The sequence below is a fragment of the Apteryx mantelli genome, chromosome 5, assembly GCF_036417845.1.
Source record: "Apteryx mantelli isolate bAptMan1 chromosome 5, bAptMan1.hap1, whole genome shotgun sequence".
NCBI lineage: Eukaryota > Metazoa > Chordata > Aves > Apterygiformes > Apterygidae > Apteryx > Apteryx mantelli.
The window spans coordinates 65129483-65146124 of NC_089982.1; the positions used below are offsets into that span (position 1 = coordinate 65129483).

Genomic DNA, 16642 nt, shown 5'->3' on the forward strand with positions numbered 1-16642 from the left:
TTTTGTGTCGTATATCTACCAGTGCAGCTCTGCGCAGGCTCCTCAAAAACTTTAGGTTATCTAAATTGACATTAGGATGCATAGCTTTAGATACCTGAATGACACCCAGAATACCACATCAGTCTCCATAAATTCCTTAAATTCATTTTTCAGTATAACACTGTATTCAGAAAAGCAATTCTACATAAAGTTAAGCCCAAGTAAAAGTATTGTCCTGATCAAGGATGTTTTCCTGAGCATGAGTCTCTTAGAATGAATTAAAGCAATTCTGCCTCACATGGATTTGGTAGCCAACAGAAGTAGAGACTACTTATCATATTTTATACGGCTCTGGGGCTGAAAAGTCCTTGACAGCTATACTTGGATAGACAGTATATATTATGGCAACCCCTCTCCCAGCTTCTCTTTGGGAAGTACTACCAGAGAAGAAATATTTGGCACAAAGGACACACATTTCCTTAGCATCCTGGCCACAACCCCAGTCAAGAAGCTCTACTTTTCAGGCAGTATAAGGAGGAATGCTCCATAATCACCAGCTGACAGCAGCACAGGAATTCTTTTCCTGCCAAGTGACAAGTGTTTTGTTACTTATGAGCTGCTACCATAAAGGGACCAAATCAGACAAGGCTATGGGATAAAACTCTCTGAATTGAGGATGGAATCAGTATTTCTGTATTCTAGTTCTAGTTCTGCTGCATACTGTGAGTGATTTTCAGCAAGTCAGTTAACCCTTTTTAATTTGTTATCTATAATTTGAATTCCTATTATCTGTAGAGTAGATAATAACAAACCCTAAATCAATTGTTGTTGCTTACAACAGTGTATTTCTTTCATTCGGGGGTTACGAACTTATCTCTTAGGCTCTTTCATTCAGAACACAAAATTTCTAACAACATCTCAGCTGAAAGAATGGACATTTGCCTTTAAAAAATGTATTCATTGTTCTCAATAATTAATAAGGCAAATTAGGTTTTGAAATATACAAATATAATGCTTTTCTTCAACTTCTAATAATCATTTGTGATCCACTCTGAGTAAAATTAAACAGTGCTTTGGAGGTTACACCGCAGCATTATACAAGCTAATGACTGCAAAACAGCTTTGTTACCTAAATGAGAGGATTGTTTGATAGATGTAAACAATAAAAAAAGAAAGTACATCACTTTCTATACCTCTCAGTTGTGAATTTGACCAGAATATTGCTTCTGTTCAAGCAAACTTTTAAAAATCCACAACTTTTACTTTTCTGTTTTGGATTTTTTTCCGATCTCTTCCTTACAAAAAAAATGTAGTAAGAATGAGAATGTGGTTATTCAATGTGTTCCTACACACTGCTCGTATTTTATATATCAAACTTACTACATTCCCTATCTTTTTAAACAGGCAGGTCAAAAGTTGCTCTTCATAGTGATTTTACAACTCTGTCAGTGAAGTTGTATATGTACAAGTAAGAAAATGATTCATTATGAGTACAGTTTTTAGGATAATTCGAATTTATGTCACTTATACATTTAGGAAACTGCCTAACTGGTGCTTTGATACAATCAGTTTTTGAGATTTTGACCTCTGTACATGACCTACAAGTTCCTCTATAAATATTTAATTGAGATCACTAAAATAAGAAATAAAGAAGTTTTAAATCCTTTATTTTCTTTTATTGCTGTAAGTCACATTTTAGACATCCCAACTAACGTTACTTATTCCAGCATGAGTGTGACATTTTGTCATCCACAACAGCAAGATAAGAGTGACCTCAGAAAGTCTCTGTTGCCTGAAGTACATGGAAGACAGGAAGTCCTAGTTTTTGCATATGTGTATGTTCTTCCCTCTCTCCTCAAAGATTTTTTCATTAATGTCAAAGCCCAAAGGGACCCCCTAACTTTAACTTATCTCCTGTTTTACTCAGATCTTAAATTCACATATTATTTTTACTTAGATTTAATGAAGGTTTAAAATTTTCAAACTATGCAACTTAGTATAAATAAGAAAAACCTTGAAAGGACATAGGTAAATTTTGGTTTTACTATTTACCTGGTGATGATATGCACTTCATAAGATAGGAAGTTAACAAGGCTAGACAGGATTGGGTATTGTGAAACCAACTGAAATAAAATATTTCAAAAATATTTTTAATAACAGTAATTTTATGCTCCTCTTATACTGCTATTGGGCCATGAAAAATACCCTATTAAAGAAACTTGAATTGCACAGTCCACATTAGCAAAACACTTTTCAATAAACTGCACGGTCACACGTACACCCAATACATTTACATACGTATGTATTACAATCCTGATTCAAAAACTGAAATAACTCAAATTCATATAAAAAAAATAAAAACCACTTTCTTTTTATTCTGGATAATAATTGTTGGTCTATATAAAACTTCTTTTGGTTTTAATTATTGATTAAAATAACTATTTAGTGTAATGCTAGCAAAGTCCAAAATCTGATAAAACTCAGACAACAAATCTTCTCTTATAGCAAAAAAGGAATCAGGTAGAAAAATACAGAAAAAGCATCTCCTGAACACTTAGTGAGATATAAACACCTTCTAAAAATGTAATAAATAAAATAAAAATTCAGAAGTACGGAACAGAAATTACATGGACTGAAAAAAAAGAAAACTTTTGCAGTTTTAACAGTTTGTAAATATCTGCTGGATGCAGACACGCTAAAATCACTTAGAAAGCCAGGCTGTTAAATACTGTACTGTATTACTCAAATGTCCACACCAATATTTCCTGTATATATAGTTAAATGAAATTAAAATGACATGTTCTGTTAAGATTAGTAACTAAATACTAAAATGTTCAGCGAATATAGTGAAAAGTTCACAATGCTTGTGAAGTATTTAGTTAACTCAGAAGCACAATGCCAACCATTTCTGAAGTCTGATGATTCTCCATTACATTTTAATGCAAAATCCAAATGGTGAGTTTTACATTTCAAAGTAGTCCAGTAGATCACTAACTACATAAACATTCTAAAACTTTCAAAAGAAAATTGTTAAAGGACAATGTGCCCGAAGCTCCAGGGCAGGTATTTCGCTGAAACACAGCTGGCTGGTCAAACTAGCAAATACTCCAGAAACTAGGAAACAAGGCAAAAAAGAAGATATGCACTGAGAAAAGCACTTACATGGTACATAGACTGACATAGCAATAGTCAAACTGCTAATCATTGTTATAACCCAGGTTCATATCTGTACGTACAATGCCAGAGAATTTTCTAAGTTGATAAATCAGATTCTATCCTTTTAAAGATGTTTCTCTTTACGCCTTGCCTATAATAGTACACTTCTTTACTTATTCAAAGCATGAATCCTCTTTTACTCAGATCCTGTCCCTTTTGGCTCTGTACATCTCCTGGGAGTGCAGAATGATTCAGTGGTAACTTAGTCATTTGCGCACTGTACAAGCTGATTTCACTGAAGAAGAAAAAAATAAAGACTGTACTTATCAGTGGAACACTTTGTGTTAAAGAAAGATAATTAAAGCATCAACAATGTACCCCCTTTGTGTTTAATTAGTTCCTCCTTCACTATAATTTGTTACTAAAGGTCAAATATGGGCCATTTTTAAAAACTAAATGTAAAATATGTATTATAATGTAAATTGAGAACAGAAAATTGAAATACACTTCTGGACACTTTGCAACAAACAGTTTTAAGGTTAAATGTCTGAAAGAAGTCCTCAATGTAAATGCTTATACATAATGACAATGTTCCCATGTTTTGTGTCTATAGTGGATTGGTGCTGCCATAACGTTGTTATGTTTATTATGCTCCAGGACATTTGCTAAGCAGAAAGCTGTGAAGAACTTTGCTCTTGAGAGTTGCTTGTAATTATTAAAAATAGTCTTTGATATAGGTCTATGTGTGTACATGTGTGTACATAAGCAAGAAAAGAGATGATGCTTTCCTGAATTGTTAAACTGATTGCCCTCTTAATGCATGAATATGGAGTCCTGTTAAGGCCACTGTTACGTGTATGTATTTATGAGGAAATGGACCTATTTAGTTTATAGATACAGTGTCACTGTATATGTGATAACCAACCAGTCAATATGCTTCTGCAGTGCAACATCCTGGTTAACGTTTGAAAGGTTTATAAACCAATTAACTGACTACCCTACAAAGCAGTTTCAAAAAAATTGATTTCTATACCTTTCACTTTTACAAAAATGGGACTTTACAGGAAATGCAACTAGTTATATTTGTCAGCACACTTTGGTGTGATAAACATTTTTCTTCACTGAACAGTATATTTCCAATCAGAAAAGGCAGAGGGATAATTCATAAAGGATTATAGAACTGGCCAGGAAGCAGTACACCCCAAGAAAAGGGATAATGTTACTCAGAAATTCCTATACTGTTTCCTCTAATCCTACTAAGGCTGACATATTTCTAAAAATATACATATAAAAAACCCTGCAGTGTTTTAAATAGTCAATAATTATTGTTTGTAGAGCAGAGTAAATAAAAAAGAAACTAAGAAACAATGATGGGCAAAAAAATGCAAACAGGCTCTAATGGGCCTAGTCTTCAAACAGTTGCTGTTAATGTGCAAATCCCATATTCACAACGGAAAGTTTCAGTGAAAGAAACCTGCTCAAATACCATCATTTTGCACTATGAAACAAAGTGGAGAAAACAGCATATATTATAAAGTTACTTTTATAACTAATATGGGAAAACAAACAATTATTTACATTTTAAAATTATGATTTAAAATTATGATTTATAATTATGATTATGAGGGTTAATTATGAATTAACCCTCCAAGCTGCAAAGTGATTCCTCTTACACACTGAGCTTTCTTATCTTTGGCTGTCTTTGCTGAAAGTTAATAGCATCCAGGCTCCTGACAGGCATTGCTCAGCATCTTGAGGGTTGGGATTTTAAATCTGTGATCCAGGAAAACACTTGCTTAAACTCATCCCCATTCAGCAAAAATACTTTGGCATATGTTTAACTTTTGGCAAGTGCTTAAGACCTATTGAATACTAAGGAATTTAAACATTTGCTTACCATTAAATAGACATGTATGTAAGAGCTTTACTGAACAGAATTGTTAAGTTGGGAGCCTAAAAGAGTATTTCAGAGAGTGGTATCATGCAAAAAGAGTAGCTTTCAAAATAAACTCGTGAAAGGTAAATTGAAAAAGTGAAGGTGAAATGTTAAGTCTATTGAATATGAAACTTAGTTTTAAACTTTCTATTTAAACACTTAATTCAGGAAGGAACACAATTACAAATTGTTTTAAGTTTTCTCCATTTATGTTCTCCTATAAAGTACTGTATTGAACAAGATGCACTTGGGAACTCATGTGAGGTATTCAAGAAGGAAATGTCACATAATCAAAATGAAAACAACTTGTACTCACTTGGGTACACCAATCAGTTATGTAAGAAGAGACTTTATTTCCTAGCGGCTATATTGTGGATATACAAAAGTATCAATTACCAATTCTAATTACATTAATGGAAAATGAGTATTGCTCTTACCTATATTACCTAGAACACATACTTCCTGCTATGTCTACTTACTTGTTTTAAAACTTTATACACCTTCTAATGTCTCCTTAGAACAAAGGCAGGAATCATTAGTCAAAGCAGGCATACAAGTTTCAGCTACTCTCTCTATAATGTGCAAACTATTTTGCCATTTGTACTATTTCGCATGTACAGCTGAACTACAAACTATCTGCTATAACACCAAATCATAATAGTTTATTTATAACTGCTTCACATTTCTCTATAAACAACATGCTGAACAAGAGTTCCACCTGGTTTGTGCGTTAAAAACACTAATATTTTGGCCTGATAAACTGACAAATGCTCCACTGCCAATGTTTGAGACATGGCAAGTCTATGTACTATTTATGCAAATATGTCTTAATGCCTACAGTATTATGCAAAAGCATGAGCAAAATTATATAAATGTCACTCAGCAGCAAGTTGGCAAGTACCTATAGGAAAACTGTAACAGAAATTTGTGCCTGATAGTCTCTTATAAAGGCTTTTATTTAGCATTACCCTTACTATCTTCTGAAAACTCTCCTTAACTTTTGTGCATGCTTTACAGGTGCACAAGAACTTTCAACATACTTAAAAATAAAAAGACATGGCATTAGAATATCAGCTATAAAGTATTCAGCTAAATTAACCTTCATAACAAATGAGACATCAAGTACAGAAAAAAAACTGTCAGACACTGAGAATCTGGTTTCATACCAAGCTAAATAAATAATGGAGCAATTCAGAATGTATTTCTTTCAGTTTGATTGTTGCAAGTAAAAGTGTAGTAAAGCCATTTTCTTCTACTAAAAAGTCTTTTAATGTATTGTATATCAAAAATATGTCTTTACAGAATGTTAAATAATTCAAACCAAAATATATTTTTGCAGTATAATCTCAAAGAAGGTTTTTATCAAGCAAAATAGTCATCTGTGTGGTGTAATCCTTCACCATTCCTGCATTTACCTTTCAAGTCATTTTTTTCCACTGAAAATAAATTACACTTTTGACAGGTTTTAATTCATATGTTTAGATGAATTGCATCAGCAAGAAAGATTTAATATCTGGTTCACATAGGTTCCACTTCTACTTTGTTGTTAACGTTCACTAAAAAGTCATAATCTGTCTACTATGTGGTTAATAAACCTTACCAGATGTAAGCCTGGGAACTTTCTTAGTATTCATATTTTATATAGACTATATTTTCAAACTGAAATTGTAATGTTCTATCCAAGAGAGAACTAATGAAATGTATCACCCAGAAACTACTGTGTCAAATGTTCTATAAAACATCTGTATGACTTGTAAAACAACATACACAAAAATAGTGGCAGATAATACATCAATCACATATTTCTGGCAATCTGGAGGACTGAGCAACTCATACAATGCATTTCCTTTCACAGTATTTCAAGTATTTTTAAGCAGAATGCAAATACTGGTTACACACTGTAAAACTTCAAATGTAGTAGCCTAGCAGACGTCTCAAAGTATAAAAAATGCCATAGTGTACCATATTTGCATGTTAATAAGTTGAAAAGAAAGCATTTTTGTCAAACTAGTCAGAATTTCCCTGTTCCAGACTTGGCTCCCTATTTGCATGAATCAGCATTCATTTATCTCTAGATTCTTGTGTAATGTGCACTGTAGCTGAGAAAACTCTCAGAATATGAATCTTAAATGGAAAGATGTAATGGAAATCACCAAGTGTTTATCATTTATCTCATTTTACAAACACCCAAATATTATTCCATGGAAAATGATCTCTGTTCAGGCTACATATGTCTTATAAAATAACACTGACGCATTCATTGGGGCATGATTCTCCACTGTGATATTCCTGTTTTATTTGAGGGGTTGTAAAGAAGTCCCTCTCATAGCAGTTTTAGGCTGTCAGAGCTTCACTGAACCGATCTCAGTCAGCAGAGCCAAGATCAGAGCCAGTCACTTGTGGCACTCTTAAACGAAGAAACACCTCACTGAGAGGTTTCACTGAAGTCAGCAGGAACTGAGCTATACAGGAGCTGGGCAGGCAAATGAGAGCCCCTTAGTCTGAATTAATGAATTTCATGTGATATGCATAAAAAAAAAAACCTATGAAAATATACGGGGTCTGATTCTAAGCTCACTTGCATTTACGTGTATTCAGAGCCACTGCTGAACCCAGTGAAATTCCAATGGTGTAAATTAGATCACAGACAGGCTTGTAGATTTTTAAAGGATTTTGATCTTAATGAACGACCTGATAATTGGAGTCATTAGCGTTTCAGCGGCTGCACATTCACTCACAGCCTTCCGAGGCGTGTGTACCTCGGGCAGCACCCCTTTCCCCACAACGCCCGGCCGCCTGGACGGCAGCTTCCCCGCACTGAGAGCTCGCCCCCTGCACCCGGGGGCAGCTCAGCCTCCGCCCGCGCCGCGCGGCGGGCGACGGCCCCGCTGCAAGGGGCTCGGCACAAGCGGTCCCTAACAGGCACGGCCCGGGAGCTGGGCCCAGGGAGGTCTCCTTCCTTCTCACTGCTGCCCTCAGCCTCTTCTCGCCTAAAATGGGCCCTAATGGAGGGTGAGAGCTGACACAGGGTAGCCCCCGCCGCCGGCCCGGCCTGCGCGCTGACAAGGGCACGCCAAGCCCCCCGCGCCGCGCGCCGCCTGCGTTACCGACCTGCCCCGCGCGGCTGTTGGCGGCAGCCGTTGCCCGCGGCCCGCCCCTCCCCCGCGGCCGGCGGCCGTTGAGCGCCCGTGTGGGGGCGAGGCGGCCCCGGGGCGCCCCGGGAGGCGTGGCTGTGCTGACCGCCTGGCCGGTGTGAAAAGCCGGCACAATAATGCTGTTAAAGATCAAAAAAAAAAAAAAAAAAAAAACCCTAGCGAAACACGATCCCTGACTGTCCTTCCTGCGTGCTGTGTTTTGGTCTGGGCACCTGACTGCCTGCGGGGGTGGGCTAAGAGGCTGTACCGGGTCGCTGCTCCTGACGGTCGTGTGTGGTTGTGCCGGGGTGGGCGGCGGGGGACGGCTGTGAGGGGGGAAATGCCCGCTCTCCCCCGGTGTGGTGTGTGTGTGTGTGCGCGCGTGTGTGTGTGCGCGCAGCTAGCTGTGCGGGGGCGTGCGGGGATTACAGCGGGGACACGCGGCTCTCTTACCTGCTTGCTGTATTTGCTGCTGGCCTGACAGCTGTACTCGGAGCAGTGGTCCGAGCTGATGGAGATGTTGTCGCCGGCGCCCACGAAGGTGTTGGCCGGGGGCAGCTCCTGCACGGCCTGGTGCTTTTTCCCAGCGGTGGGGGACTGCGGGTGCAGCTGGACGGTGGGCAGCGGCGAGCTGGACTTGTAGTGCCGCGCCAGGTCAGGGCTGCCTGGGCCGCCGTTGACCGAGCGGTAGCGCCCCATGCTGGGGCTGTCTGAGAGCTTCTCGTTGACGCTGTCATAGCGCTGCCCGTTGGGCTTGGAGGCCTCCACGGTCACGATGCTGCTGTAGAGGGGCTGCTTGCCCTTCTTGCCCTTCTTGTCCTTCTTGGGCTTCTTGGCCTTGTCGTGCGGCTGCGGGGTGAAGAAGTCCTCATGGTCCTTCTTGCCGGCCTCGTAGCCGTGCTTGCCCTTGGAGCGGCAGTAGCGGGCCATGACCACCACCAGGATGAGGAGGATGACGGTCATGATGCCGGCCACCACGCCGATGACAATGCTGAGCCGCTGCTTGCTTAGCTCATAGCTGGGATCCCCAGCGATGTCCTGGGCCAGGGGCGTGTGGAGGCTGCGGGCCACCTGGCTCTCCACCATGCTGGCGTTGGAGAGGCTCTCATTGACAAAGACGTGGAGCAGGGCGGTGGTGGACTGTGGCGGCTGCCCACTGTCATTCACCTGCACCACCAGGCGGTGCAGGCCATAGTGCTTGGGGGCCAGCTTGCCCACCAGCGACACCACACCACTGGCCGGGTCGATCTCAAAGAGCTTGAAGGGGTTGCCCCCGATGATGCTGTAGTTGAGGTCGGCGTTGAGGCCAGTGTCGGCGTCAGTGGCCACCACAGTGGCCACCACGGTGCGCAGGTTGCTGGAGGGCGGCAGCACGGTGTAGGAGCTGTTGCTGGGGAAGGTGACCATGGGCGCGTTGTCGTTCTCGTCCATCACGAAGAGGGACACAGTGGCAGTGGCAGACTGTGGTGGCTCGCCTCCATCTACTGCCTTTACCTTAAAAGTGTAGCTGGTCTGCTGCTCCCGATCAAAGGAGACGGTGGAATAAATGGTGCCAGTGTCATTCTCGATGGAGAAGATGCCGGCTGCCTGGTCGTGCTCACCTGGCTGGATGGAGAGGCTGAGCTCGGCATTGCGGCCTTTGTCAAAGTCCATCACGGTGACCATGCCCACAGGGCTATTGGGCTGCAGGTTCTCCTTCACATAGAAAGTGAACACATCCTGCATGAAGCGTGGCTCGTTGTCGTTACGGTCTGCCACCCGCACCACCACTGTGGTGGAGCCCTGCAGGGATGGCACCCCCTTGTCCCGGGCCGTCACCTGGAACTCATAGGTGTCGCGTTGCTCACGGTCCAGCACCGCCTGCACTGACACGTCACCCGAGTCCGGGTCAATGCTGAAGATGCCACCTGGCGCCTCCGAGGAGAGGGGTGAGGGCTCCAGGGAGTAGGTGATCTCGGCGTTCTTGCCGCTGTCCGCATCTGTGGCAACCACTGTGGCCACTCTTTCGCCGGGCAAGTTGTTCTCTGGGAAGGAAACCTCCAGCACGGCCTGGCTGAACACGGGAGGGTTGTCATTAGTGTCCCCGACCCGCACCAGCAAGGAGTTGTTGCTAGACAGGCTGGGACTGCCCGAGTCTACGGCCACGATCACCACGTTGTAGTCGCGGACAGCCTCGTAGTCCAGAGGGGCTGAAGTGTGGAGGAAATACTTGCGCTTGTTCTGTGGCTCCCCTTCACCCTCGCTGGCCGGCTTGAGCTGGAAGGGCACGTCTCCCACCACGGTGCAGGTCACCACACCGTTCTCACCCTGGTCCCGGTCTGACACCTGCACCAGTGCAATAGGAGTGTCCACCAGCACGTCCTCGGCCACGCTGGCCACGCCATCCCGCAGTGGGATGCGCCCGATTTTACGGATGTCAATGGTGGGCACGTTGTCGTTCTCATCACGGATGTTTAGCACTACTGTGGCCTTGTCTGTCTTGGGGGGCTGGCCCCGGTCCCGGGCCATGACGGTGAAGCGAAGCTGGTTCACCTCCTCACGGTCAATGCGGTGCAAGACACTGAGCCAGCCTGAGGTCTCGTCCAGGCGCAGCAGGCGCCTCACGGACTCAGTGGCCGCCCCAAAAACGTACTCGATCTGCCCGTTTACCCCCACGTCCAGGTCGGCGGCTCGCAGCTGCAGGATGGGGGTCCCGGGGCTGCTGTTCTCTGCCAGGTCCGCCTCATAGACGCTCTTCTCGAAGCGGGGGCTGTTGTCGTTCACGTCGGTGATCAGCACCCTCAGGATAGCCTGAGAGGAGCGCGCCGGGTCGCCACCGTCCCGTACGCGGAGGCTCAGCTCGTAGGAGTCACGCTGCTCCCGGTCCAGCGCCCCCTTGACGATCAGCTGCGGCTGCTTCTCCCCGTCGAGGGTATCGGCCACCTGCAGCTCGAACACGCTGCTGCGGGCCGCCCCGTCCGCCTCCTGCCGCCGCTTGCTGCCGCCAGGGTAGGGGGCGCTCTCGGCGGCCGCGGAAGCCGCCCCCCCGCCGCCGCCGCCGCCGCCGCCGCGCCGGCCCCCGTCCCCGCCGGGCTCCTGCAGCAGCTCGTAGCGCTCGATGCCGTTGCGGCCGAAGTCCCTGTCGGTGGCGGTGGGAAGCAGGTAGAGGGTCCCCACGGGCCGGTTCTCCTCCACGGTGAGCGTGAGGACAGGGGAAGGGAAGGTGGGGGTGTTATCGTTGATGTCCAGGATGATGACCCGGCCCTCGAAGAGGTCCACCCAGCTCTGCGAGGGGCCGATGACCGACACCTCGAAATCCAGGAAGCACTCGTTCTCGTCGAAGATCATCTGGCACTGCGGCAGCTTCTCGCGGTCGATGCGCCGCTCCGTGGTGCTCAGCTCCCCGGTCATGTTATCGATCTTGAGGTAATCGGAGCCCGACTCCAGGCTGAATGTGACCTCTCCGGACCCCGTCACGATACCCAGGTCGGAAGCCACGTTGCCGATGCGGATGTCGGCGGGTCCCTCCTCGGCCAGCCGGTACCTCAGGAGCTGCTTGGCCGCCGCCAGGCTGACCCAGAGCGGCGGAGGCAGGAGGAGCAAGAAGCAGCAGCAGCAGCAATGCACAAAGCCAAGGAGAGTCCGCATCTTCCTCATCTTCTTCGCACCGAAAACCCCCCTCCTCTCACTCCCGCCCGCCCCCCAATAAACTCCCCTGATAAGCCAACAGAAGGGCTGAGCGTCCGGGTGATCAATTATAAAATCCTTCTGTTCCTGGAAACTTATTGTCTCATGGCTGGTGCAATTGGTGGTCAAAACCCTGCTGTTGGCTCCTCTGCTGTTCTCCCTGCCTTCCAGTTGCGATATATTTACAGTTCACGGGACAGTGTATTTTGCTTTTTAAAGATTCATCTCGGCAGATAGGATGGGATTTTCCTCCTCCTCCCCCTTCTCCTCCTCCTTCTCTCTGATTTTACTGTAATCACTTTGCAAGGTTTGCAATAAAAGCAGGAGCAGCACTGTGCGATTTGAAGCCCCCCAGGTTGTCTTCTTCGACACTGGAGTTAACTACAATTCACACACTCTCTCTCTCTTTTCTCTCTCTCTCTCTCTCTCTCGCGCGCTCTCTCTCAGCCTTTACGACCAAGGCATTAGCTTTATTCTTCCCCCTCTCTGCAAACACGGGAAAAAAAATGTGATTCGCTTTATTCAAAGGGCTCTTGTCCGGGAAAACTCCAAATCCTCTTAGCAATGGGCAGTTCTTAAAATAAAATAAAATAAAATAAAAAAGGTAAAGAAAAAATAAAAAAATCCCAATAATGTCGGTAGCTGTACAACTGATAGGAGAAGAACCCCGTGTATTACAGAGCAGTCCATAGAATATCCCCTTTGGTTGGCAGAAAAGCACCCAAATCCATCTTCAGAGATCGCCTAAAATGTTCAGCTCTTTCTCCGGAGAGGATTTTTTTAACAACTCTGCGCAAGGTCATTAGTCACAAAGCAACGATACAGAAACTGCAGAAGCCGTTTGCCCACAATTTGCAAGGCTGTAAATATGAACATACACACACAACAGTCCCAAGTTTGTTTTTGCATCCGCAGTTTGTGTGTGTGCCTTACCTGCATTTGCACTGCATGTGTTATAGCAATCTGGATCTGCAGCACTGAGAGCGATTCACAAATGAGATTGCAGTCTCTCTCTCTCTCGCTCGCTCTCTCGCTCTCTCTCTCGCCTCTTCCTTCCCGTCCCAATGCAGGTAACCAGATCTGAACTTGATCCTTTCAGTTCAAAGGTTAGCAACAAGACTGTGTGTCCAAAGGCGATTATTGGTCTCTTGTTAATATACCCGGAGCGGAACAAGAAGTAACTGGATCCCCCACGTGAATTAACACAGATTCTGAATTACATCCATATAAGCGGAATGACAAAGGGGAGGGGAAAAGAGCCGCGACGCGGTTTAAAAAAATACACAGAGTTCTATCTGCAAATAAAATGATATCAGTCAGTTGTTTCCTCTGATCTGCACCGCCACGGTGGGTGAAATCTGCAATTGTGTATTCCCTCCTGTGTCTTTCAGAGAAGTGTGGCTCAGGCGCTTTCACGGCAAAGCGGCTTGTGCTTTAAAATGTTGAATGGCAACTGAGAAGCTTCCCACTCGGAAAAAAAAAAAAAAAAAGGCAGTAAACCGGCAAGTTTGCCCAAAGTGGTGGGAGCTGCTGGAGCCTCTCGGTAGCTCTTCCCTGACGCTGCAGCAGTAGAGCCGCCTGCGCTACATACACACAGAAAGAGAGAGAGAGAGAAAGACAGAGAGAGAGAAAGAGAGAGCGAGCGAGCGAGAGGGAGGGAGGGAGGAAGGGAGGGAGGGAGGAGGGAGGACGAGTCAAGCGCTGCACTCCAGAAAGCCCAGCCTTACCCTCTGTCTCTGCTGCTGCTCTTGCTGCAAGTGGGATAGCTGCTCATCACAAAACACCAGTGCAGTCCTCAGCACCGATCCTCATTACACGCCAGAGTGTTGTTGCTGTTGCCTTCCCTAAGCCGTGATCGGTAGTGATTCTCTCCCACCCTTTTCCTCCCCACCTCCGCTGTAGACTGTGAACCGAGCAACGATTTTTAAAGAAAATGTTTATTCGCCTTTCTTTTAGGCAGAGCTGGTGCACGTTCCGGGCTCTGCATTTTGCGGAATCACACTGGTAAGAAAACTCGTTTTGCACAGATTTCCACCTTTCCCTGTCGTGTTGGTGCTTTTGTGAAATAGCTGCAGTCACTGTAACTGGATAAAACTCCAGGGAGAAAGGGGCTTTGCTTTAGATCTTAGACTTTTGTCCTGTTTCCCAGTGCTGTTCGAGCCTTTGGGGCTTTGTGTTCATGTTCTTCCTATTACTATCATTTGAATGTGTCTTTTCAGCAGTGTTTGCGGGTTTCCTAGGAGAGAGAGAAAAAAAAAAAACTCGGAGAAGGAGACTAGGGAGGGGGCGAGAGTTTCAGGAGAATAAACACATGTAAGAAGTAGCAGATTTATTTCCGCACAGGGACTTGCTGCTTCGATGACTGCTAAAATGTAGCGTCACCTACCTGGGTAAGTGGGAATAAACTTTAACGTTAAAACTCTCCGCTCAACTTTGTTTATTCTAGCGTCCCTAGTTCTCTTCTCCTTTTGACTTTGTGGCATTTAATCGCCCATGGCAGTTGCGTGCCTCCGCTCTTTGGGTGATGCCTGGCTCCTATACCTGCCTTTTCCGTTCGCATCTAGGAGAAAAAAGAGGGAGACTCGGGAAGGCTGGCGGAAGAGGGAGGACCTGGGCGTGCATGGGGCAGGCGGTGGGAGAGAGCCGGGGGGTGAGTGTGCGCGCAGGGCGGGGGAGGCAGGAGTCCAGCTGGTCTCTCCCTCTGTGAACGCGTGTGGGAAAACAAGTTGTTGCGGGTTCTCTGTGTGTGCGTGTCTATGGGTTGTTCTTTGTTTTAAACGGTTCTTGCAAATAAAGAGAAAACAGTCTAATGTCCTTTTTTTTTTCATGATGGTAACTATTTGAGCGAAAGCAGCCGGATATATTGGGATGGTTCAAAGCAACGGTCAGAGCGTGCCTTTGTCGTCTGGGGCGGTGAGTCAGTGTGGGGGGGCAGGTTGCCACCTCTTTCCTTGGGGAGCCGAGAGCCACGGAGGGGCAGAGCCTGCGCTGCATGGAGTCCGCGCCGGGGAATGAGCGACTGCCCCCCGCTCCGCAGGGCTGGAGGCTTCTCCGCCGGCAGCGGCGGCAGCGGCGGCGGCGGCTCCGGCCCCTGCCGCTCTCGCTGCTTTGCCAGGACGCGAAAACCCTCCCCCGCTGATGCTGGAGACACTCGGCTTTATATCTGCAGCATCAGCGAGAAAGCCCGACTCGGCGCAGGCTCAGTGCTCACCGCCGCAGTCCCGTACGGAGGAGGGGGGCTCAGGAGCTCAGCATCTTCGCAGCGGGTTAAGTAGGATTAATACCAAATCCCTATTATATTTGCCAAGCAACTTGAATTTATCAAAATTCCCCCTCGCTGTTCTGGAGCTCCGAGAGGAGGAAATTTTGCCCACAGTGTAAGATCCAGACATACCAGTACGTAGAAATACCAGCATACTGCATTACACTGGCTCCCTGCGCTAGCAATACAATTACAACCCGAAGCTCCCGCTGTTCCCTTTCCTTTGTGCTGTTAAACGCAGCCAGGAAACTTAATGTATTCGCCAGAAGAGGGGCGGAATGAAAGCGCTTTTAACCTCCTCGCCATAAACTTTAATCGGATTCCGGGCTGTTGCACGGCATGGATTCTTCGCCTCTTGTCTATGTCTCCTTCCCCGTTGTCTCCCATGCCTGCTACTACTGCTGTCTGCTTTGCAAGAGCTTGATTCTTCAAGCGAATAAGCGATTTCTTTCTCTTGCCATGTGCACTCTCTCCCCCCTCCCCTTCCTACCCTCTCTGGCCTCTCTTACACACACTATGCCTTTCACATGCGGTCTGCGCCCCCCTCAGCCCCCCTCCCCTTCTTTCTCTTTTGCAGTGTCTTCCCATGCAATCTCTCTCATTGTGCAATGTCTTTCCTGCTCGGGAGTGCTGCGTCCTTCACAGTGGATTGGTTTCTCTTTCGGAGCAGAGGTAACGGCCCCCCCCTTTCTCTCGTTCCCCCTTCCTCCCCCTTCTCCTTCTTTCCTCCCCTAGGGCAGGCGGCCGGCGTGGGAAATGGGCCCGACGTGCGCTGCATGGTGGATGGCAGCGCTGCTCCCGGCCCACGTGCCCGGCCGCGGGGAGGGGAGGACGGGGCTGTGCTGGCCGTGTCCCCCCGGCCCCGGCCCCCCCTGGCCCCCCGGCCCTGCATGCCGCGTATTGGGGGGAGAGGGGAATCACCGCCACTCCTCCCGCCCTCACCCCGCCGCCATCCCGGCGCTACGGACTCTCGCTCCCGCTGTCAACTGCGCTCCCAGCTGTTTCGGTGTCAGTGGCAGCGAGCCCAGCTGTTTCAGGCGGGGAAGCGCTGGCCCCCTCGGACAAATCTGTTGGGCAGTACAACCCCCCCCACACACACACACACACTGCCCCCCTCTCCTAGCTGCACACATAGCGCCCACACGCGCGGTATTTGTCCTCCTGATTTGGTGAGATCAAGTGGGAAACAGGATCACAAACGTAATCGCCTGTAATAAATAAAATAGCCCGGGATGCTGGAGATCTACCGAGAGGAAATAAGAGCTCGTGTCTTTAAACGGACCATCTGATAACGCCAACGAGGTGGCATCTTGCGTGTGGGAAAGGCTCCGTCTGGCTGCTAGGCGCAGCGGCGCGGCGCGGCGCGGGGAATCCTGCGGGAGCAGCCCGGGAGCTCCCGCTGCCCGGCCTCCCCCGAGCTGCCTGCCGGAGCGCCGGCGCTGCGGCTGTAGGTGGCGACTGGAAAGACAGGGCGTCCTCGCTGAAATATGCAGCTACAATTCACGCTGG

At 46.7% G+C, this 16642-nt stretch overlaps 1 protein-coding gene across 1 annotated transcript in view; it reads right to left on the reverse strand.

Moving 5' to 3' along the window:
• Nucleotides 1-11832, reverse strand: part of PCDH7 (protocadherin 7) — a 279957-nt gene extending 268125 nt beyond the window's left edge. The window contains exon 1 of the mRNA XM_067297249.1: nt 8659-11832. Coding sequence (XP_067153350.1) covers nt 8659-11832 — 3174 coding nt within the window. The remainder of the gene's footprint in view (nt 1-8658) is intronic.
• Between the last annotated feature and the right edge of the window lie 4810 nt (nt 11833-16642).